Genomic DNA, 23689 nt, shown 5'->3' with positions numbered 1-23689 from the left:
GCAAGCACCTCTTCCTCTTTAATCTCTGAATATCCCATGCCACTACTGCTCATTTCCCTTCCTTCCTCATACACCATACCAGTTTCCTGAGTAAATAATGATGCAAAAAAATGTTTTAAGATCTCCCTCATTTCAAAAGGCTCCACTCATAGATACCACTCTGACCTTCTCGGGGACCAATTTTGTCCCTTACTATCCTTTTACACTTAACACACTTGTAGAAGCCCTTTGGGTTTATCTTCACATTATCTGCCAAAGCAACCTCATGCCTTCTTTTTGCTTTCCTGATTTTCTTCTAAAGTATTCTCTTACATTTTCTATACTCTTCTAGTACCTCATTTGCTCCTTGTTGACTATATGTGCTATTGTGATGGAACCACTGTATAGCCATTAGCACTGTCTGTATGAATGTATTGTACGAGTTGGCCAGCCCCTGCACCTGTGACTCCTCCACTCAGAATCGCCATATAGGCTGTTACGCTCAAACTCCTCCCTCAGTACCTGCCTTGGAACTGGGCCAGCAACATGTGAGACGTGATGTTTTATGGTGATTAAAGCCTATTAATCACAACTCTCAGTTTAATGTGGTTATCGATAGCACTACAGTTTTATCACCATAATTTTTGTGCCATGCACAAGACAATGAGGGAGGATAAATTGGACACCGACCCTAAAGATCCAGAGGCCTCCATCAAATTCATCAATGGCTGCACTGCCTCAACGCTTTCATGAGAAGCAACAATGTACAGAGTGAGGAAGATAAATGGGACGTACTCTTCGCTCAGGTCGGCCACTTCATTTTTTAAATGATCAGGGACTGCAATACTTACTCAGCCGTTATGGAGACAGTGTCAGACTCCGATGAATATCATCTATGCCAGGTATCTTCTGGGCAGTTGTAGACAAGTGCCTGGTGAGTTGGTGGATGAATACATGTGGGTCCTGTGGGAGCTGGGGTGAGCCTATGCCTGCAGAGATGTCTCTGCTGCTGTCCACTTAGAAGAACTGATATGTGATGCATGTGTGGCTGGATTCAAGTCTGATCATGTCTGATAGAGACTCCTGGAAAACGACGATCGAAGCCTGCAGGAAGTCATTGACCTGGCAAAAATTTGCTCAAGACAGCACAGCTAATCGCAGAGATCTTCCCTTCTGGAAAAGTGGCCGCCATGTGGGGAACACGGGCGCAACCATCTTGGGATGTGTGGTCCCAGGTCACCACTGGCACTATCGAGCACTCCAAGTGGTACTTCTGTGGCCACGTTAAACATTCCCGTAAGAACTGCCCAGCCCAAAATGCCACATTCTGCCTGGGGTAAGAAAGGACGCTACGGGAAGGTTTGTAGGTTCTAATCTTCCTCCAGTAGTGCTGCATGTGGCCGCAGACACTGCCATCTTGGAATGCGCCACTTCCAGTCACAGGGAATGGCTTGGCGGGACCATGGGGATGACAAACTGGGATGGCACCACTTCCGATGTCACTTCCAGCATCAAGGAGCAACACCACGCACACAGCATAGGGGCAACCATCTTGGGGGGTGCCTCCAAACCAATACTACAACAGTGATTCAGACAGCGACCAGGTTGGCCTCAATCACCCTAAACCAGGACAGCCCACATCAACTAGCCAGGGACATGATGGACATAGAGGTAAATGGTCACGTCACAAACTGCCTATTTGACACTGGGAGCATAGAGCGCTTCATTCACCGGGGCATAGTAAAGCGCTACTCCCTCACGGTAACTCTGGCAAAGTGCTGAGTCGCCCTGGCCTCTAAATCCCACTCGGCCGAGATCCACGGCAGCTGCAATGTGACATTGACCATGCGTGGCACTGATTACAAGAATTTTAAGCTCCACATTATGTCACAGCTCTGCGCGGCAGTCATACTGGGACTGGATTTTCAATGCCAACTCAAAAGCGTCCAAATGCAGTTTGACAGGCCACACCAATCCCCCAACGTCTGCAACTATCAATTTTTAAACCACCTGCCCTCCCCTCCGAACACGACCTGCGGCCTGTCCACCCTCTGGGTTCCACCGCCGCCCCAGTTTGAGAACCTCACCCCTAACTGCAAGCCTATCACCAGCAAGAGCAGGCGATACAGCCCCAGGGACAGCCTTCATCAAAGCAGAAGTTAAACAACTTCTGGCTGAAGGGATCATAGAACCCAGCACTAGCTCCAGAGGGCCAGGTGGTAGTGGTTCAGAACAGAGAGAAACACTGCATGGTCATAGACTATAGTCAGACCGATTTACCCAGCTGGATGCCTCCCCTCTTCCCCTCATAGCCAACATGGTGAACAAGATAGCCCAGTATCTAGTTTTCTCAACCATCGATCTCAAGTCTGCTTACCATCAACTCCCGATCTGCCTGGACGACTGCCTTCAAGGCAGACAGCCGGCTCTACCACTTCCTCCAGGTCCCCTTCAGGGTCACTAATGGGGCCTTCGTCTTCCAGAGGAGATGGACCTGATAGTTGTCGATGACAGGCTAAAGGCCACATTTCCTTATCTGGACAACATGACCGTGGGTGGCCATGACCAGCAGGATCATGACGCTAATCTACAGAAATTTTTCCAGACTGCCAAAAGTCTCAACCTTGTGTACAACCAAAAGAAGTGCTGTCCCAGAGTCCCCATATCCCACAGTCTGAGGAATCCACTGCCCTAGCTGACTCCATTTACCTACTCCTAATATTGATCCGAGATATCAATCCAAAGGCCACCCCGCCAAAGCCTCTCTCACTGCTGACGGCCATCCTACTGAAGCCTCACACACTGTCATCGACAGCTGTCTAACCAAAGCCTCACTCACTTACTGCCAACCCGTCTAGGGCCACCCTGATGAAGTCTCACTCACTACCGACCCACTGAGGGCCGTCCTCTGCTGATCCATCAAGAGCTGCCCCTCCAAAGCCTCGCTCACCGCTGACATGCCGAGGGCCGCTCCACTGAAGCCTCGTTCACTACAGAACCATCGAGGGCCACTCCAACTGCCTGCTCAGTAGCTCTCAGTTATAAAAATAGCTTCTTCCCTTTCACCATCAGATTTCTGATTAGACAATTAACCTTTGGATACTACTTCAATTTTTCGGGAAAATAATTCATTTTTTAACATCTTGTATTTACGGAATTGTAATTTATAGCAATTTTACACCTTGTTCTGGACAGACAATACTGCTGAAAAACAACATGTTTATGACATTAAACCGATTCTGATCAGCCCAAAGGCACAAAACATGGCAAACTTTACTTGTGTGGGGAAAGGAAGGCTCGACTCACTGATTGCAGTAGGCGACTCGGTAGCAACTGGTGCAACGGCGCAGCTTCTCTTCAGGCTGCTGTGGTTTCTGGCAGGCAGCACACTTGTTGATCAAGATGTTGGGGATCACCAAACGCTACAAACAAAGAAGCAGCAAATTACTCAACCCAGCTGGAAAAGCCACTTGCACTCAAGGTGCAGGAAATGAGTGCAGCCACTGCATTCTAAGCTCACCTCTGCACATGATTCAGAAGTGGATTTCATACAGCAATCACCTAAAGCTAGCTATCCAGCTTCAACCAGTGGCAGTTGAATTAAAAGGGGCAGAACTCAATATAATTGAAGGACAAAATTAAAAGACATGTGGAGATGGGTAACCTTGCTCCACCCAAATGTAGCTTGACTACAATTAAAGGACCCAATCTTGAATTCTCAAACTTCAGATTTTTTCCCTGTGCTCCACAGTTCTAAATTTGTAATCAAACTGTTTACATATAATTAAGGTGCACGTTCCAGATTTTATTCAGGGTTATTTGTAAATATTTTATTTTGAGCATATAGAAACTATAGCACTTTTTAATACACAGTCCCCTCATTTCAGGGCCATCATAATGTTTGGGACATTTGGCTTCACAGGTGTCTGTGAGGACTCAGGTAAGTTTAATTACTTCATTTGTGCAGATATGAGAGCCAGACTTGCTTCTAAGCTTTTGATCACCTTTGGAGTCATGAGTCGTCATTTTTCAACGTGAGCACCAGAGTTGTGCCAATGAAAGTAAAATAGGCCACTATGAGGCAAAAAAAAAACTAAAACATTAAGAATCATCACCCAAACCGGAGGATGACCAAAATCAACAGTTTGGAACATCGTTAAGAAGAGTGCACTGGTGAGCTCAGTAATCACAAAGGGACTGGGAGGCCAAGGAAAACTCCACTGCTGATGACGGAAGAATTCTCATCATTATGAAGAAAAAAAATCCCTAAATGCCTGTCCGACAGATCAGAGACACTCTTCAGGAAGCAGATGAGGATGTGTCAATGACGACTGTCTGCAGAAGACTTCATGAACAGAAATACAGAGGCTACTCTGCCAGATGCAAACCACTAGTTAACCACAGAAAGGATGTCAAGAAGTATTTTAAAAGAGATTCTTGTTTTTCAGCTTCATAATGGCCTCTTTGACTTTTATTGGCACATGTTAAAAAATGGCAACAACAGACTCCAACAGTAATCAAAAGCTTAGAAGCAAGCCGAGCTCTCTAATACCAGCACCAAATTTTTTTTTTCCAAATTTAGACATACAACACAGTAACATGCCATTTTGGCCCATCAGTCTGTGCTGGCCAATTTATACCCAATTAACCTATGTCCCTGGTAAGTTTTAAACGATGGGAGGAAACTGGAACCCCCTGGGAAAACCCACACAGACACAGGGAGAACATACAAACTCCTTACAGACAGTGTGGGTTTTGAACCCCGGTCCTGATCACTGGCGCTTTGTGCTAATCACTACGCCACACCTGCCGCCCAATTAAACATACCTGAGTAATCGCAAACTCCTGTGAAGCCAAATGTCCCAAATATTATGGTGCCCTGAAATGGGGAAACTATGTATAGAGAGTGCTGTAATTTCTACATGGTCAAACCAAAATGCTTACAAATAACCTTGAATAAAATAGTTTGATTACAAATTTAAAACTGTGGCGCACAGGGGCAAACAAAGGAAAGAAGTGTCTTGGTCCCAAACTGTATATTCTCAACTGCTGGGTTCACAATATGAGCAACATACAACATTAACAAAGAAGATCTAATATACATTTAATTGCATCAACCAATTACAGACATCCCCTTTGATCCAACCGCTGCCCTCTTGCTCTTTTTCTGCCACTTAAATAACTTCTTTCTCTCCTCCTCAGTTCTGAATAGTTTTTGACCCAAACAGTTGATGGTTATCCTGAGCATTAGCTGCTTCCTGACCCTGCTGAAGTTATCCAGCAGTTTTCACTTCAGGCACAATTCAATATGATGGGGTAAATACCCCAAAATTTTGACTCAACAGACTGGGAGTGCTGGAATTAGTTTGAAATATTGGCAGTCTAACTTCTACCAAATTAGTATCTAGCCCATCACTACAACAATTAGGGGGCTTCTACCGATTTTTGCTAGAGGCACCTACATTAGGCATAGATCTAATTCCATTTTGAAAGTGAGAAGCAAGTAACAAATGCACTGAACAACAAGCTAAGAGTTCAATCCCTTGCCTAACCTGGCATAACCTATGGCCCTCAGGCCGACTTCAACTACCGAGTTATTCAGAGCAATCCTGCAGAAACTAGCAATAATTGATGTCATGCAGACAGTACCTGCTGTACTTGTAATTCCACCACTCTTTCTTTTGTAAGGTCTTGCGATAACACCTCAAAGCAGAAGAGTGTGTCACTGGGGGAAACTGTATCCAGAGACTGGGACGCCAAGAATAGACGATGGAATCTATTTCTCACAACCTAAGAAAAACAAAGTCAAAGATGATGTTTCGGTAGCACGGTTAACGTAGTGGTTCATGCAATGCTATATAGCACCAGTGACTCAAGTTCGAATCCGGGGCTGTCTGTAAGGAGTTTGTATGTTCTTCCTGTGACCTGCACTAGGTTTACTTCAGGTGCTATGGTTTCCTCCCACACTGAATGGGGTTAGTAGGTTAATTGGGTAGCACAAGTTTCAATGGCCAGAATTGGCTTCTACTATTTATAAATAATTGAATGTGTATTTAAAGAGCTGAGACATGCAGGGCTGAAAACCCAATTCTGAAAGGCTGCAATCTCTATTGTAAATTTTCTATGAATTAAAGGACCTTAAGTTAGGTCAATGATCTGTCAAGATCTTACTGATTTACAGGACAAGCCCATTATTATATTAAGGAAGAGTACTGACATGTTAACCAATCTTGGAAATTTCATTTGGTTCCCTACTCACTTCTCAGTTTTCATTCAGGTAGTTTCCAAGCCAAAATCATTTGTCAAATTCAGGATCACCAAAAACCAGCTAAATGTATCTTCTGTATGCCCAAAGAAGCATACAGAGGGCAAGACTCACTTTATGCCTTGTAGTTAACAAACACTGGGGATGTGGTGGTGGGGGGGGGGGGGGGGTGGGTGGGGTGGGTGGTGGTGGACAGACTCAAAATAGACTAGTACCTCTTGGAATATTCCCAATTCACTGGATCAGAGAAATATTTTCAGGGAACTAAATCTTAAGTGTAACCAGTTTTTAAAATGATAATGAACATTAATTGAACTACATTCAACAGTAATTCAATACTTGCAGTACATTCAGATCAAAGAATGGTTGGAAAAGCCCTGCATTCACCACTGCTGTACTAAAAACCCGTGAGAGGACTCAGCCCACAGCTGGCTCTCCCTCAGAATTGAAGGGACTAAAACAATCTTAATTCTGCAAGCACAATGTGCTGTGAGCCACCAACACAGAGTGCAATGGCTGCCTACGAGGGTTTGCATTGGGAAGCGGCTCAGTGCTACGATGCAGAGATACCATTGCTTTATGGGAGATTCAGGGTCCCAGCTTAGCAGCATGCATGCAGCCCAAATAAATATAAATTTTAAAATATAGGGGCGTTCTGTATGTATTGGGTCTCCAGGACCAAGAGCAATTTCCTCTGTGAAGCAGCACTGAACTTGTTAGTAGTACAACTACAAAAAAAATCCTACCCAATTGTAATAATCGCAATCAGGTTCACAAGGAAGGAAGCCCATCATTCAAGTATGTTTATCATCATTTGACAGTACATATACAATTAGACAAAACAGCTTTTTTCTAAACCATGGTGCACACGCATACACACAATAGAGCACATAGTAGTCAAATATTTATAGATACAATTTAAAATAAATATGTAAACATTTTAGAATTATTTATTCCATTACAGGAGACTGCAGGATTATTAAATGCCCCCTGAAATGGCTGAGCAAGTCACTCAGCATCATAACCACTTCAATGAAGAGACAGATGGACCAGGCAGCATTAATCTGCACAGTAAATTCAGATATGTCACACCTAACCAGTGACTGGTGTCCAAATAGGAGAGCTGACCTAAAGAACAGCAAAAGTCAAGCGTCAATCTATCAGAGCTGTTATCACAGAATCTGACCTTGTGGTCAATATGCCAGTCTCCTCGCTGGGGCATTTAGTCCCATCAACAGGACTGATCTACTAGAGTGGGTGGCCCTACAGCACCCATGTCAAACTCTGGCCCGCGGGCCAAATTTGGCCCGCGATATAATTATATTTGGTCCGCAAGATCATTTCAAAAATGTATTAGAGGTGGCCCGCCCTGCAGCAAGAGCCGATGCTGTTTTTTGGTAATGTCACCCCCACCATCCTCCCCCTTCATTGCACATCCTTCCCCACCCCCTAACTATCCCCTCCCCCCTAAAACCACCCCCCTTAAAAGATGGCCAGAATATTCTCAAAAAGGAATCCAGAATGGTAAAGTTCCACAAACCTTCTGGTGGGAATCCTAACAACACCCGGGCATCAGATCCACGGGACGTGGAGGGAGCAAGAGTGTTGCAGGTTGACCGTGCAAACTTTGAGAACGGGGAAAACAAAATTGTAACACGAGAAGTCTGTCGATGTCATCAGCCGGCAAGCCAGTTGGAAGGCTCCCCGCACAACCAGTCACTTCTCCCACCTGTCGAGCGGTGCGGCGGATTGGCGAGCACCTGTGATTTCCTGTCAGCGCGACGGACATGGCAGGCTGCGCACGGCCCCCGCTGTTCCGCAAAGGCTGATTGGCAGCGCGCTGGGCCTGAGTGGGTGGGTAAGCAGGGGTGGGCAGAGGGTGTAGGTGAAGAGTAATGGGCAGGGGAAGTTATGGTGGTGCGAGGGGCAGTTAGAGGGAAGGATGAGTAGAAGGAGGGGTGGATAGGGAAGAGGTAAAAGGGGAGGGGCAGGGCGAGTAGGGGAGGGGTGATTAGAGGGTGAGAGACGGGTAGAGGGAGGAACAGGTTGAGGGGAGAGGCAGTAGAGGGGTGTGAATAGGATGGGGTGGGTAGAGGCAGAGCGAATGGAGTGAGGGGTGAGTAGAGGTTGGGTAAAGGACTGGTCAGGTAGAGGGATGGTGGGTCAGGTAGAGGGATAGTGGGTCGAGGGTGAATAGAGGCCTAGAGCCTGAGGAGTGAGCAGGAAATGCTGAGTCCTGATGCAGGCCAAAATGGACACAGCCTGTGAATGCTGACTACATCTCCACAGGGACCAAATAGGTTTCCCTCAGGTCAAGCATGGGGTGAACTTGAGCTACATACTCCTGACCTGTAACATTATCCTCCTAAAGTTATATCCTAAAGTTTAACATTACATATGTTGAAAGAAGAGAAAACATGCAGATGTTGTTGAAAATTTTCAATAAATATTTATTTCGGCCCTCGACTTAGTCCAAGTTTTTAATTTTGGCCCTCTGTGAATTTGAGTTTGACACCCCTGCCCTACAGAATCAAAGGCAGAGGGGGTTGTGTCCTAATATCTGAGAAAGGAAACCTCTACCCAATAATTAACATTCTCCCTCAGGTGATGAGTCAGTGTTCCTCTATGTTGGAAGCAGCGCCAGAATGTATGGAGCTCCGTACAGGAGTGTGAAAAAGGAAGATGAAATGTTTAGAATTGTGTTCCTCTGGAATTGCCATCTTTCTCTGCGGGTCACAACCATCAGGGACCAGTCAACTCACCCTGTGACATCAAGGAACAGCTGAGCAAGGTGAATGTGGTAACTGATATGGGACTAGACATACCTCGTCTGCAGTAACGAAGACTTGTGGACCAGATCTAGCAGTGGTTCAGGTCAAGCTGCTCCAGTTACACTGGCATCACCTGGGCAATTTCTATCAATCAGGTATGGCTTTTCATTTCAGAAGCAGGATAAATCCAATGCAGCTAGTTACTACTCAACCTGTCTACTCTCAAATCATCAAAATAATGGCAGTTACAAGCAACATCCATTCACTAATAACCAGCTTACCCACCATCTGGTTTTCTCAGGACCATAATTCCAGGCCTCATTACAACCATGAGCCAAGAGCTAAATTCCAGTGGTAAGACAAGAATGACAACACAAGAAAATACAAGCAGTAGTCCACTCAGGCCCTCAAGCCTAATCCTCTTTTCAGTATGGCTAATCGACCCCAGATCTCTGTGTCAGTTGCTGAAAAATTATCTGCTTCCTCTTTAACATCCTCAATGATCCAGCCTCCATAATCCTCCAGAGCTGAGAATTCGTGGGTCCAACCATCTTTAACTGCTTCATTGTTGATCTTCCATCAGCAAATAAAGAGCCACGTCTGCATCCAAGAGCTGGACAACATTGGGCTTGGATAGTAAGTTGCAGGCAATAGTTATGCCACAGAAATGCCAGACAATGACCTTCTAGAGTTGCTTTACAGAGGCCATTTGGTCCACTGGGTCTCTGCCAACTATCAGAGGATACTCAATCCCATTTCCCCATTAATTTCCCGGAAAACCTATCTCTCCAATATACCCACCAACTCTTTCCACACCTCTCCCATACTATGCCAATCACCTTCTTTGCAACATAGGAAGAAATTAGAGCACCGAGGGAAACCCAAGCAATCACAAGGAAAATTTGTAAATCACACAAACATCATTAAGGTCATGACTGAACTACTGGGCAGTTATCATTGACAAGAAACTCAATTTAACCAGCTGAGGGTTTATCAAAGGGTTAATTATAAAATGTCTCATCCAGGGTGGGAACCTCATCCAGCTCTAGCCTTAGGGGCTGTTGAGGGAGCTGGAGCAGGGCGGAATCTTGGACTGAGCGGTTGGCACTGAAAAGAGATTGGAAGTGTTCTGACCATCGGTTGAGGATGGAGATCTTGTCGCTGAGGAGGACTTTGCCGTCTGAGCTGCGCAGCGGGCTTTGGACTTGGGGTGAGGGGCCGTACACAGCCTTTAGAGCCTCGTAGAAACCCCTGAAGTCGCCAATGTCCGCGCTGAGCTGTGTTCGTTTGGCGAGGCTAGTCCACCACTCATTTTGGATCTCCCGGAGTTTGCGCTGAAGATGGCTGCATGCGCGACGGAAGGCTTGTTTCTTCTCTGGACAGGACGGCTTTGTAAGGTGAGCCTGGTGGGCAGCTCGCTTCTTTGCCAGCAGCTCCTGGATTTCCTGGCTGTTTTCGTCAAACCAGTCCTTGTTTTTCCTGGAGGAGAAGCCCAGTACCTCTTCAGTGGATTGCAGTATGGTAGTCTTCAACTGATCCCAGAGGGTTTCAGGGGACGGGTCCGTGAGGCGGGTTGCAACGTCGAGCTTTGCTTTGAGGTTTGCCTGGAAGTTTCCTCTCGCTTCGTCTGACTGCAGGTTTCCAACATTGAACCTCTTTCTGGGGGCTTTATTGTTCCTGGGCTTTGGCTTGAAGTGAAGGTTGAGCTTGCAGCGAACCAGCCGGTGGTCAGTGTGGCATTCCGCGCTAGGCATGACCCTGGTGTGGAGCACATCTTGTTTGTCATTTTCTCGCACCAGGATGTAGTCCAGGAGGTGCCAGTGTTTGGATCGGGGATGCATCCAGGTGGTCTTAAGGCTGTCCCTCTGCTGAAAAAGGGTGTTTGTAATGACAAGTCGCTGTTCTGCGCATAGCTCCAACAGGAGGCGCCCATTGTCGTTGCACTTGCCAACGCCATGCTTGCCCAGGATTCCTGGCCAGGTTTCTGAGTCTTTGCCGACACGAGCGTTGAAGTCGCCCAGGATGACAACCTTGTCGGCTGTAGGGGTACGTTGGATGAGGTTGCGCAGGTCGGTGTAGAACTTGTTCTTTTCTGCTGGTTCCGCCTGGAGGGTTGGAGCATAGACACTGATGAGGGTGATGTGACGCTTGTTTTGAAGTGCGAGTCGCATGGACATGATTCGGTCCGAGAGGCCTGTCGGAAGGTTTTCGAGTTTGGAGGCAATGAAGCTCTTGACCATGAAGCCTACACCAGATAGGCGTCGTTCATCCGAAGGCTTGCCAGACCAGTAGAGTGTGTAGCCCGCGCCGCGTTCTTGGAGGCTGCCTACATCTGCCAGGCGGACTTCACTGAGAGCGGCTATGTCGATGTCAAGTCTGAGGAGTTCATGTGCAATGAGGGCAGACCGACGTTCAGGTCGGTGGCTGTCAGCCTTGTCTAGCATGGTTCTGATGTTCCAGCATGCTAGCTTGAGTTTGTGAGCATCTTTTGAGGGGGAGGACGTGGAGGGGGAGGACGTGGAGGGGGAGGACGTGGACCTGTCCTCGGGCCTGCGCAAAGGAGCTTTTAGGTGGAGTGCAGTGCGCGCAGTACTGGCCCCACCCTTTACACCCATGGTTCGTGTGCGGTGGCCAAGCAAGCTGGGACGTGGCAGCGAGGTCCTTGGGTCGTAGGTTTTATATCGGAGTGGCCTTCTCCTATGCAGGTTTCTTACCTGGGCTGGAGGGGCCTGCCTCCCCTCTAGGTCGGTCCATACTGCCCGGACCGGGGCCGCCGCAGTTCACCCTGTGCCTGGATTGGGGCTGCCGCCTCCCACTCTCTGCCCGGATCGGGGCCTTCGCCTGCCCCACTCGACCGAGGCCGGGGCCGCCGTCTCCCCCTTGCTCCTGCCCGTATCGGGGCCGCCGCCGTCTACCCTTCGCCCGGACTGGGGCCGGGGCCGCTGCTGCTCTCCCTGTGCCTGGACTGGGGCCGCCGCCTCCCACTCCCTGCCCGGACCGGGGCCTCCGCCTGCCTCACACGACCGAGGCCGGGGCCGCCGTCTCCCCCTTGCTCCTGCCCGTATCGGGGCCGCCGCCGTCTACCCTTCGCCCGGACCGGGGCCGGGGCCGCTGCTGCTCTCCCTGCGCCTGGGCTGGGGCCGCCGCCTCCCACTCCCTGCCCGGACCGGGGCCTCCGCCTGCCTCACTCGACCGAGGCCGGGGCCGCCGTCTCCCCCTTGCTCCTGCCCGTATCGGGGCCGCCGCCGCCGGGGACTCAAAGTGGCAAAGCAGCAGGTATGGATGGAATCCCCCCAGAAGTCTGGAAGGCTGGTGGCAAAACTCTGCATGCCAAACTGCATGAGTTTTTCAAGCTTTGTTGGGACCAAGGTAAACTGCCTCAGGATCTTCGTGATGCCACCATCATCACCCTGTACAAAAACAAAGGCGAGAAATCAGACTGCTCAAACTACAGGGGAATCACGTTGCTCTCCATTGCAGGCAAAATCTTCGCTAGGATTCTACTAAATAGAATAATACCTAGTGTCGCCGAGAATATTCTCCCAGAATCACAGTGCGGCTTTCGCGCAAACAGAGGAACCACTGACATGGTCTTTGCCCTCAGACAGCTCCAAGAAAAGTGCAGAGAACAAAACAAAGGACTCTACATCACCTTTGTTGACCTCACTAAAGCCTTCGACACCGTGAGCAGGAAAGGGCTTTGGCAAATACTAGAGCGCATCGGATGTCCCCCAAAGTTCCTCAACATGATTATCCAACTGCACGAAAACCAACAAGGTCGGGTCAGATACAGCAATGAGCTCTCTGAACCCTTCTCCATTAACAATGGCGTGAAGCAAGGCTGTGTTCTGGCACCAACCCTCTTTTCAATCTTCTTCAGCATGATGCTGAACCAAGCCATGAAAGACCCCAACAATGAAGACGCTGTTTACATCCGGTACCGCACGGATGGCAGTCTCTTCAATCTGAGGCGCCTGCAAGCTCACACCAAGACACAAGAGAAACTTGTCCGTGAACTACTCTTTGCAGATGATGCCGCTTTAGTTGCCCATTCAGAGCCAGCTCTTCAGCGCTTGACGTCCTGCTTTGCGGAAACTGCCAAAATGTTTGGCCTGGAAGTCAGCCTGAAGAAAACTGAGGTCCTCCATCAGCCAGCTCCCCACCATGACTACCAGCCCCCCCACATCTCCATCGGGCACACAAAACTCAAAACGGTCAACCAGTTTACCTATCTCGGCTGCACCATTTCATCAGATGCAAGGATCGACAATGAGATAGACAACAGACTCGCCAAGGCAAATAGCGCCTTTGGAAGACTACACAAGAGTCTGGAAAAACAACCAACTGAAAAACCTCACAAAGATAAGCGTATACAGAGCCGTTGTCATACCCACACTCCTGTTCGGCTCCGAATCATGGGTCCTCTACCGGCACCACCTACGGCTCCTAGAACGCTTCCACCAGCGTTGTCTCCGCTCCATCCTCAACATCCATTGGAGCGCTTACACCCCTAACGTCGAAGTACTCGAGATGGCAGAGGTCGACAGCATCGAGTCCACGCTGCTGAAGATCCAGCTGCGCTGGATGGGTCACGTCTCCAGAATGGAGGACCATCGCCTTCCCAAGATCGTGTTATATGGCGAGCTCTCCACTGGCCACCGTGACAGAGGTGCACCAAAGAAAAGGTACAAGGACTGCCTAAAGAAATCCCTTGGTGCCTGCCACATTGACCACCGCCAGTGGGCTGATAACGCCTCAAACCGTGCATCTTGGCGCCTCACAGTTTGGCGGGCAGCAACCTCCTTTGAAGAAGACCGCAGAGCCCACCTCACTGACAAAAGGCAAAGGAGGAAAAACCCAACACCCAACCCCAACCAACCAATTTTCCCTTGCAACCGCTGCAATCGTGTCTGCCTGTCCCGCATCGGACTTGTCAGCCACAAACGAGCCTGCAGCTGACGTGGACTTTTTACCCCCTCCATAAATCTTCGTCCGCGAAGCCAAGCCAAAGAAAAAAAAAAAAAGAATTATAAAATAAAGAAATATTTTTTATAAAAATGTTGGAATATTGTTTTAGCTCCGAGCACTGCTATTGGAGTTCATTGACTCCAGAACAACCTTAGAGGAATAAGTAAACCTATAGACAAAGATGGATCCAAGATAAGAGAATAGTCAATGTTGAGTTTCACCCACTTTGACATGGGCCTGCCGAAGTTACTCCCAAGTCACTATTGATTACGTTCAGGACTTACCTCAGCTAGTCGGAGCGTGTCTATTTTTACCCTCATGTTGCGGGAAACTGCATCAAAGATGTCTGTGGCACTGGCATTCTCCTTGCTTACACTGACCAAGATCTGTTAATGGGACAGTTGGAAAAGAGCAATTAAGTTAACAAGAATACATTTCGACCACTTTTAACATGAGTAAAATGTTCTCTTGCTCTTCACAAATTCTAATACCAAGCAACAATTAACTATTTGGAGCTTGGGCAAAGAGGCAAGTTTTCCAAAACCTCTTAAAAGAATTAATGTTGTATAAAAAGGGGCAATGAGCCAGCATACAGGAGGGAGATTGAAAACTTGGCTGAATGGTGCACCAACAACAACCTCTCACTCAATATCACCAAATGCAAGGAACTGATTGTGGAATTCAGGAAGGGAAAACCAGAGGTATACGATCCAGTGATCACTGGGAGATCAGAGGTGGAGAGGATAAGCAAATTCAAATTCCTGGTAGTAACCATCTCCGAGGACCTTTCCTGGACCCAACAAATTAATGTAATTGAGAAGAAAGCATATCAGAGCCTCTTAGGAGGTTGTGGAGGTTCAGTACAACATCTGATACCGTGGCAAACTTCTACAGTAAAGTGTGCCAGCTGCATCATGGCCTGGCATGGAGGCACCAATATTTCTGAGTGGAAAGCCCTGCAAAAGGTAGTGGACACAACCCAGGACATCACAGGCAAAACTTCCCCACCATCGAGAACATCAACAGGAAATGCTGTCATTGAAGAACAGCAGCGATCATCAAGGATCCACAATATGCAGGATCTGCTCTGTTCTTGTAGCTGCCATCAGGAAAGAGGTATTGGTTCCACAAGACTTGCATCACCAGGTTCAGGAACAGCTGCTCCCCCTCCACCATCAGACTCCTCAACGACAAACTCAATCAGGGACTCATTTAAGGTCTCTTACTGTGCACATTATTTATTCCTAATTTTTATTCTGTATTGCACAGTGTGTTTACATTTGTTTCTTTGTTTATATTTCTCTATTTCGTATATGCATCTTTTCTTGAGTACAAAATAAGCTTCATCATCAGAACCACATATATTGTCCTGCCCTTCCCCACAAACCTAAATATGTGGATGGGAGAGGATCCAGCATATCCCCTCTGCGTAGTTTCTGCTACCCTCAAGCACGTTTTGGTTCAGTCTAACCCAAATTTAATATACCTTGTAACACAGTCAAGGGCTGAGATGCCTAGAAGCCAAACTCAAAGAAAAGAGAACATCAAATGCCCTGCTACCAAACACCCAGATCACCCTCTCATGCCCAACAACTTTCACCCAGGAGGGAATAAGCTACAGGTCCCACTCCTCCTCACTCTCAGACATAGGCCCACTGAACATGGCCAGAGACTGGAATCTGTTTGTAGACCTTGGCCATCAACTCATCTTTCCACTGGACATTTCCAGCACCAACCTGAGACCAGATTTGGTCCTCTGGCCTAGCTCTCGCATAGTGCCTTCATCATCAAGCTGATGGTCCCTTGGGAGGGTGCCATGGATGAGGCGCAAGAACAGAAGTCACTACATTAATCTTGGCACAGAAACAAGCTGGAAAGTGAGGGTGCCCCCGATTGAAGTCAGTTGGAGAATATTTGTTGCCAACCCCTCTTCTGAGGGAAGTAGGAATCACAGGGCAGGCCCTCAGAAAGGCAATTAAATCCCTCTCTGACTCAGCTGAAATGAGCAGTCACTGGCTCTGTCTGAAAAGGAGGGATCCTATCTGGGCTCCAAAATGACCACTAAGAGAAACAGATAGGAAACAACACACCCTGGTCTGATAAGCCTGTGGTAGGCCTGCCTTGGCAGAAGATGTGTTGTATTTAAAAGGCCAAAAAACCCAATGATGCCAACTGAAGATGTGGCCAACCTCCATAATCATAATTGAGGGAACTCTGCTACGTCTATAAGAGAGGATCAATCTAAACAATACTGAAACATCTAACAACTAGTCCAACAAATCAACCTTTATGCGACCGATAAACAGAAATTCTGTTTGATCCACAGGAAAAGGAATCTCAGTGTTGTATGTGATGTCATACATGTACTCTGACAATAAATCTGAACTTTGAACTTATGAACTTTGAAAAGAAGAAAGAGAGGCTGAGGCAGTAAAGTTTAGAAAGGAAATTCCAGAACTCTCTTCTCAGGCTGCTGAAGGGGAAGCCAAGATTCTGAGATGATAAAATCTGGAAATTAATTAAATGGACCAGAATTGGAAGAGCTCAAAGAGGCACAAGGGATAGAGGTGGTGAGAAAAAGGGTGGACCTCAGAGGCAGTTATACAATCAAGGGGCACAGGTATAATGGGAAACTCTCTACTCGAAGTGGTGTGGTTCTAGAATCGTCTAGCATATTGTGGAGAAACAAGAAACTGAGATTGAGGCAGAAAGAAGTCATCAACATTACATGACATAGCAGGTTTGAAGGATTGAAAAGCAATACACAAAAGTGCTGGAGATTCTCAGCAGACCATGCAGCATCTTTTGGAAGTAAAGGGTAACCAACTTTTTGGGCCTGAGCCCTTCCTTAAAGTATGACAGAAGGTTCAACAGAAACTGGAGGCGTGGACATTAATGGCACCTAGTTGAAGATGCCCAGATGGATACACAAAAGTGCTGAATAAACTCTCCAACACTTGGCACATGGCAAAGGGCTCAGGCCCTTGACTTCCTAGAGATGCTTTGTGACCTGCTGAGTATTGCACTACAATCCCAGCATCTGCAGACTTTTCTGTGGAAGAACTCAATAGCTTACTGCAACTTTTACCATATATTCTTGCGATGGTGTGAATCAGTACATGGACAAAGTTTGGGATGAGATCATTTTGCCACAAATAGCAACAACAAATAGCAACATAGCAACAGAAGAGTTACATTTAACAGAATAAGAAAAAGGATTTAAAAAATTCTGGCAAACAAAACAAACACAAAGCAGAGAAGGAAGTATTTAGTTTTTACTTTCAGTGAGGATATGTGATCATATCCTTAGCCTATTTGTCTACAGTTATGTTCCACAAGAAGCTTGCAGTTAGAGAGTAAAGTTAGAAAATTCACAAGATATTCTACAGGTGAAATAATAGGTTTATGAATGAGAAAAGACTGAATGGGTTGGGTTAGTTTTGTTTGCAACAAAGAAGCCAGGGGTCAGTGGGGTTTCCTGAATGAGAGATACAAACTTGAGGGCATGAACAGGGTAGAGAGTAAGAAACTTTTCTTCCAGAGCAGGGATGTCTATAACCAGTTAGCATGGAATTCAGGTATAGATTCAGAAACTTAAAGAGGAAGTGGAAAAAAATTTCATTGAGAGCGTTGGGCTATCAAAGATTATGGAGAGAACTGAGGGGAGTAGGATTGTGTGGGGAAAATGGATCAGCTCATGATGGAGTGGCGGAGCAGACTCGATGGGCCAAATGGCATCTTTGCTCCTATATCTTATGATCTTAAGGTGTGGTTGGAATTTGGAGCACACTATCTTAAGGAGTGATGACACAGAGAAATGAAGACTGTCAGCAATTCTGGCCTCCTGACTTGAGAAAGGATACACTGGCTTTGGAGGCAGTGCAGAGGAGAGCCACCAGTTTGATTCTGAAACAATTATGAGGACACATTGAGTAGCCTGGGACTACAGTTACTGGAGTTCAGAATGATGGGGGGGGGGATCATGTCGAGATGTACAAAATTATGTAACAGATAGAAGATATAGAAATAGAGAGGTTGTTTCCACTGGGAGGCGAGATTAGAACTAGGGACATTGCCCAAAGATTCAGGGGAGTAGATTTAACACAAATGAGGAGGAACTGCTTTACCCAGAGTGTAGTGAATGTGTGGAATTGTCTGCCCCATGGACCATTACCTTATTGAATAGTTGAGATCAGGCAAAAGGCCAGATGGCCTCCTCCTGCTATTTTTTTAATGTTCTCATATTGAACTAGGATCTGAATGAGCACTTGAATCACAAAGGAAGTGCATACTGCAGACTCAGTGCTGGAAAAACAAATTAATACTGCATGGATGCAGTGGTCTGCAGGGCCTGCTTCTGTGCTGTATAATCTGGGCTTTAGAACACCACAGTCTAGCAATGATCCTCTGGGAGATAAACAGGCAACCTCTAAAAATTACTGAGAGGTGAGACCAGTCAAACCAAGCAAACTGGTGTCATAACCTCAAACATCAAGAACACGCAAAGTAGCTATTCGTTAGAGTGTGTCTAAGGGAGCCCACTGTGCACATTCTAGCTGCTATATTGTGTTTCTTTACAAGATATGATAATAAGTTGCTGGCAGAATGTTTTATGATATCTTGAGAATATCTGGAGCAATACATAAACCCATGTGTTTCAAAAAAAGATATCCACTATTCGCTTAGTGATCTAAAAATTCACTTTGTAATTGACACTTATTTTCTTCTCGACTTTGTAATGGAAATGTACACATTGCTTCAATTGTGCATTGACTCACTCTTCACACAACATTGCTCTTACCTTGACTGGTTTCATATGAGGCTCTTTAGCAAAAAAGAAAACCGTCAACAGCTTCTGTTTCTGAGGCAGTGGAACTGATAGATAGAGGAAAGGATCAAACGTGATCGATACCTGGAAAACAAAACTTACAAATGAGTCAAGCAGACACATGGCGACACAAAGACAGACACTAAAGCAATGTTATCCCTCAGCACAGCACCTTCACAAAATGGATCTGGTTTATTTCTTCAAAATGAAGTTTGAAACTGACCACAAAACCACCATCTACATTTTGCTCATATCTTGATGAAGGGCTTAAGCCCAAAACATTTGCTATATAAAGTATGCTGTTTGACCTCCAGAGTTTCTCCAACATTGTGCTTTTACTTCAATCGCTGCATCTGCAGACTTTTGTGTTTTACACCACAACAGTAATGGAAATTCCCAACTTAGCCCAGGATATATCTGATTCACAGCCCTGGGGTGGGGGTTAAGTAAAGCAGCATCTCGTTTGCACCATAGCCCTTATTCTCAGTACTTCCCTTCCACATTTGTTTCAACATTTGAGCCTATGAGCTAGAATAATAATCTCAGTGCTTCACGGAGAAGGGGCCATCTTTTGGACAGGACACTGAATGGATGGATCAGGATGTCAAACATCACCAGATTACCTGGATGTTTATACTAACTGGGCCTTACTTCTGCAAGAACTGGCTACCAGGTTTCCTGCACTACCCCCAGATACCACTTTAAAAGTTGCTTCATGGGTTAGGGAAATCAGATGCTGTAAAGGCAAAAGATAAATGAGAGCCACTTATTAATTTACAGCTCACATGAAAAGTGAAGAATGCAATGGTGTTTCAACAACCATGCATTCATTCTCCAACTCTCCCCAGAAAATGTCAAGAGGGGAAGTGGATTGTTTGGACCTGGTTAGGACAACACTGGATCAATAACTCAAATCTTAAAACCGAGATTGCATGGAAAAAGACATTTCTTTAAACAATTAACATGAGGTGGTGTTCAACTCTGGTCACTCCATTACAGGGAAGAAAAAGGCTTTGGAAGAATTCAGAAGAAATTTAACAGGTTGTGGCCTGGATTAAAAGGGCAAGATCCACAATGACAAATTTGAGGTGAACAAGAAATTCTGAAAATACTGTGTCTAGTTGAGCACTGAAAAGTGCTGGATAAACCCAAAGTTGCTTTTTCTGAAGTGTTGGGAGACTGAGGGGAGACCTGCTGGAGGTTTATCAAATTGGAGGCATTGAAAGTGTGGGGAGTTAGAATCTTTTCCCCAGGGTAAAGGCACGCGAGAGGACAAGTTTAAGGTGAGGGGTAAGAAGTTTATGAGTGGAGCAATTCTCCTCATTCCCCTGCACACAGTGGTGGGTGCTTGGAACAAGCAGCCAGGAATAGTGGTTGAAGTAGATACCATAGTAGTGTTCAAGAGGCTATTAGACAGACACATGAATATGAAGGGATGGAAGGATACCAGCAGTTTAAGTTGTTTTGGACGTAGTGTTCAGCACAGACACGTGGGCCGAAGAAAAGTGGCACTGCTGGAGCTGGTGTAACGGCGGAGGAGAGGAGAGCAGAGGAGATTCACCAGGATGTTGCTTGGATTGAAGTGTTTTATTTATAGGAGAGGGTGGATATGTTGGGTTTATATTCTCTGGAGCTGAGGGGCATCTTTCTCACACAGAGGGTAGTGGGTCCACGGACAGCTGCTAGAGGAAGTGGTAGAGGTGCCCCTCAGCCCAAATAGATCTCATCCCTCTCACTATAAACCTGTGCCCTCTCAATTTAGCCTTCCCCACCCTGAAAAAAGACTGTGGCCATATATCTTGCCTGAGATTTTATATATCAGATCACCCCTCACCCTCCTAGCTCCAGAGAATATAAATCCAACATATCCACCCACTCCTATAAACCTGCCCTCATTTTTAATAATCTTGTAATGAGTAAAGTATTCTATCATACAATTTCTGAGTCATATATTGCACAACATGGAAACAAGCCCTTCAAAGTTATTCAGACAAGTACATGAATAGGAAATATTTAGAGTAATATGGGCCAAAATAAGCATCTTGGTTGGTACGAATGAAGATGGGCAGAAGGGTCTGTTTCCATGTAGTGTAATATATGACTCAAATATTGTATGATAGAAGATTTTACTCATGACAGGGTTATTAAAAATGAGGGCAGGTTTGGGGTGAGAGAGGAGTTTTAAAGGGGGGGTGTGGTTAATTTCTCTCTTCCCCCCCCCCCCCCCCCCCACCCTGCCCCCCCCCAGTGGTTGATATCTGGAACTCACAGCCAAAGGAGACAGTGGTGTTGATATAATCTTTCCATTCACAACACACTTAGACAGGCACTGAAATAGGCAAAATATAAAAGTGCAGGCAAATGGAATTGGCAAAAAAGTCTGCATGGGTGTCATGGGCTGAAGTTTCCACTTGGTGCTTGGTGCTGACTCTAAAGTTCTAATGTATCTTTAAAATCCAGAAAATCTCTCTTGCCTTCAAAGAATTCTTTCTAAGGATTACTAGGCGAGAAGCCATTGCTTACGTGCAAGTTTTTTGGTTTGAGATTTACATCCTTATATGGATTTCAAGCTGCAACTTCAGCTGAACATCACCACCTAGTGAATCACAGTAACTGCAGATGCTGGAATCTCAGGCAAACAATTCCTCAGCAGCCCACTGTTAGATCACCACCTAGTGTTAATTTAGGACTAATAAGGTCTGTGTGCCTGAAATTTACAAGATGAAACTGTCACTTCCAGTGGCAGTAAAATTTGTCCAGTCACGTTATTTTCTTCCACAAAAGCAGTCAAATTTAACTGAAATAAAATGAATTTATTTAATATTCAAAAAAGTTATAAATCCATGTTCCAGACTTACACATATGCAGTCATCCTTTTTCAGTCACCTAGTCAATTGGGGTTGAGGATAAACAACACAAAAAAACAATTATCGGTGAAGACAGACTTGGAGGAACTTACAAAAAACCCAAAGTAACCAAAATAAAAAAGGATAAGGAACAAAATACAGGAGCACATCATCCGTGCCACGCCCCATTTCATTTATCTCTATCATTCCACTACTGGCACAGATTATTGCCTTTCTTTTATTCAGAAGATGTATAATTATATTTGCATACCAAGGGGTTGCAGATAGGGCTGCCGCACCCTAATACCATTACCATGTTGAAAGGACATTTACACAGGCACTTGAATAGGCCAAGCACACGACAGGCAATGATGGGAAAGTGTTCATAATGGACATGGTGGCATTTCTGTGCTAGACAACCATGAGAAACATCTGTCAATATCTCTATACTTACTGGAATGGAGCTAATTCTGCATATACTTTTCCATCTTCCCTAGGATACTATGCACTTGCTTTTTTGATCAGCCTACCATATCAAACCTTGTCAAAGACATTCTTGAAACCAACAAGACTACAACAAATACATATTCACCTTGGAATGAGATGGTGAACAGGTCACCTCCAGGGATGTTCGGAGTACTTCCTACTCTCAAATACCAAGCACCAGTGAGTTTATTCCAGAAAGCAATTACAAGATGACCACTCAATCATCTTTACTTCACACAATCTATCATTGCCAATTTTGACATTGGGTCCCATTCCTCATCGCTTGATTTAGGAATGGGGAGGGGAAGGCATTCCAGATGTCCATGATACGCATTAAATGGTTCCTTGCACCCTTTGAATGGCCTAGCTATAATTTTCTTTTCTTTTTAAAATATTTTTATTAATTTGATAGAGAAATATTACATGTTAATATAGTTTAGATATTAATTATATAGCTTTTCTATAATGCAATACAGAATATGAGTCAGATATCATTTATACATTGTCTTATATTATTCTCAAAAAAGTGAAAAATCCTTATGAGAATTTCATCTCATAATTCTAATACTGATGATGCATTGTGATTATCTAAATAGACCAATCTCTTCTAGCTATAAAAAACAAAAATAAGAACACAAAAAAAGAAGACCCATACTAATCTAACCCCTCCCACTAAACACAATCACCAGGAAATAAATTGTGAAGAACTGAGTCTAATTTTAAGGCAAAGTTTAACTATATCAATTTTTCTAGATCACTGAGGTCAATGAGTAATGGGATTAAAACTAACATGCACTTGATAGTCAGCATGGACCAGCTGGGCAAAGGATTCAGACAGGGCTTTGGTTTATCCTCACTCAAATTACATTAGCTTTTTGTCCTAAGTGCAGTTAGCCTCTGAGGATGGACCCCTTCCAATACAGTTCCTCCCCCACCCAGTCAAATCCTGCCCATTCACCCACTCACCTTGAAACACATGGGACACACCAGCTTGGACTTGTACTGGCCCTGGAACAGATCCACGATGAAGGAGTCGTTTCTCATCTTGTGACGTTCCCAGGCCTCCTCTGCCACCACCTATGTGCCAAACATAGCAGTCAAGGAACTGCAGATCAAAAAGAAATAGAACTTCTTTCTTCATCTTGCACCACAGCAATCAATACCAAAGTGAGATCATAGACTTTATTCGTTCTCTAGGTTATTTATCTGACAAGCAATATGAGAAAGGACAAGCATTGTAAAATGAACTGCTGAGGAAAAAACATTTTGCCATTTCATCCAACGCTGCAAATTCCCCCATTCCTTTGATGTTTCTTATTACGGTGGAACAAGGAAAGCAGATTATTAGACAGCTCTTGTCAGTCTGGAAGAGGCCATTAGAGCCACTGGTGCTTCCATAGCTACAGCCATTTGGGTGACCACTAAGAGTAAAGGGAGAAGGCAGACAATGTGGCCATTGCCTAATGACAAACAAGTAGATGTATCACTTCGGATTCTGATGCAGAGGGGTGAGAAATGACCAGTAGCAGTGATCAGATATTTGGCA

General features: G+C 45.5%; 1 protein-coding gene across 1 annotated transcript in view; it reads right to left on the bottom strand.

Moving 5' to 3' along the window:
- Window positions 1-23689, bottom strand: part of usp19 (ubiquitin specific peptidase 19) — a 214086-nt gene that overhangs the window by 57897 nt on the left and 132500 nt on the right. The window contains exons 37-41 of the mRNA XM_069942399.1: window positions 23110-23220; window positions 18785-18895; window positions 14268-14369; window positions 5629-5769; window positions 3286-3401 (exon numbers count right to left, since the gene is read on the bottom strand). Of these exons, the coding sequence (XP_069798500.1) occupies window positions 3286-3401; window positions 5629-5769; window positions 14268-14369; window positions 18785-18895; window positions 23110-23220 (581 nt within the window). The remainder of the gene's footprint in view (window positions 1-3285; window positions 3402-5628; window positions 5770-14267; window positions 14370-18784; window positions 18896-23109; window positions 23221-23689) is intronic.

This window comes from Narcine bancroftii, chromosome 5 (assembly GCF_036971445.1).
Source record: "Narcine bancroftii isolate sNarBan1 chromosome 5, sNarBan1.hap1, whole genome shotgun sequence".
Lineage (NCBI taxonomy): Eukaryota > Metazoa > Chordata > Chondrichthyes > Torpediniformes > Narcinidae > Narcine > Narcine bancroftii.
This window is presented reverse-complemented; position numbering and strand designations above follow the sequence as displayed.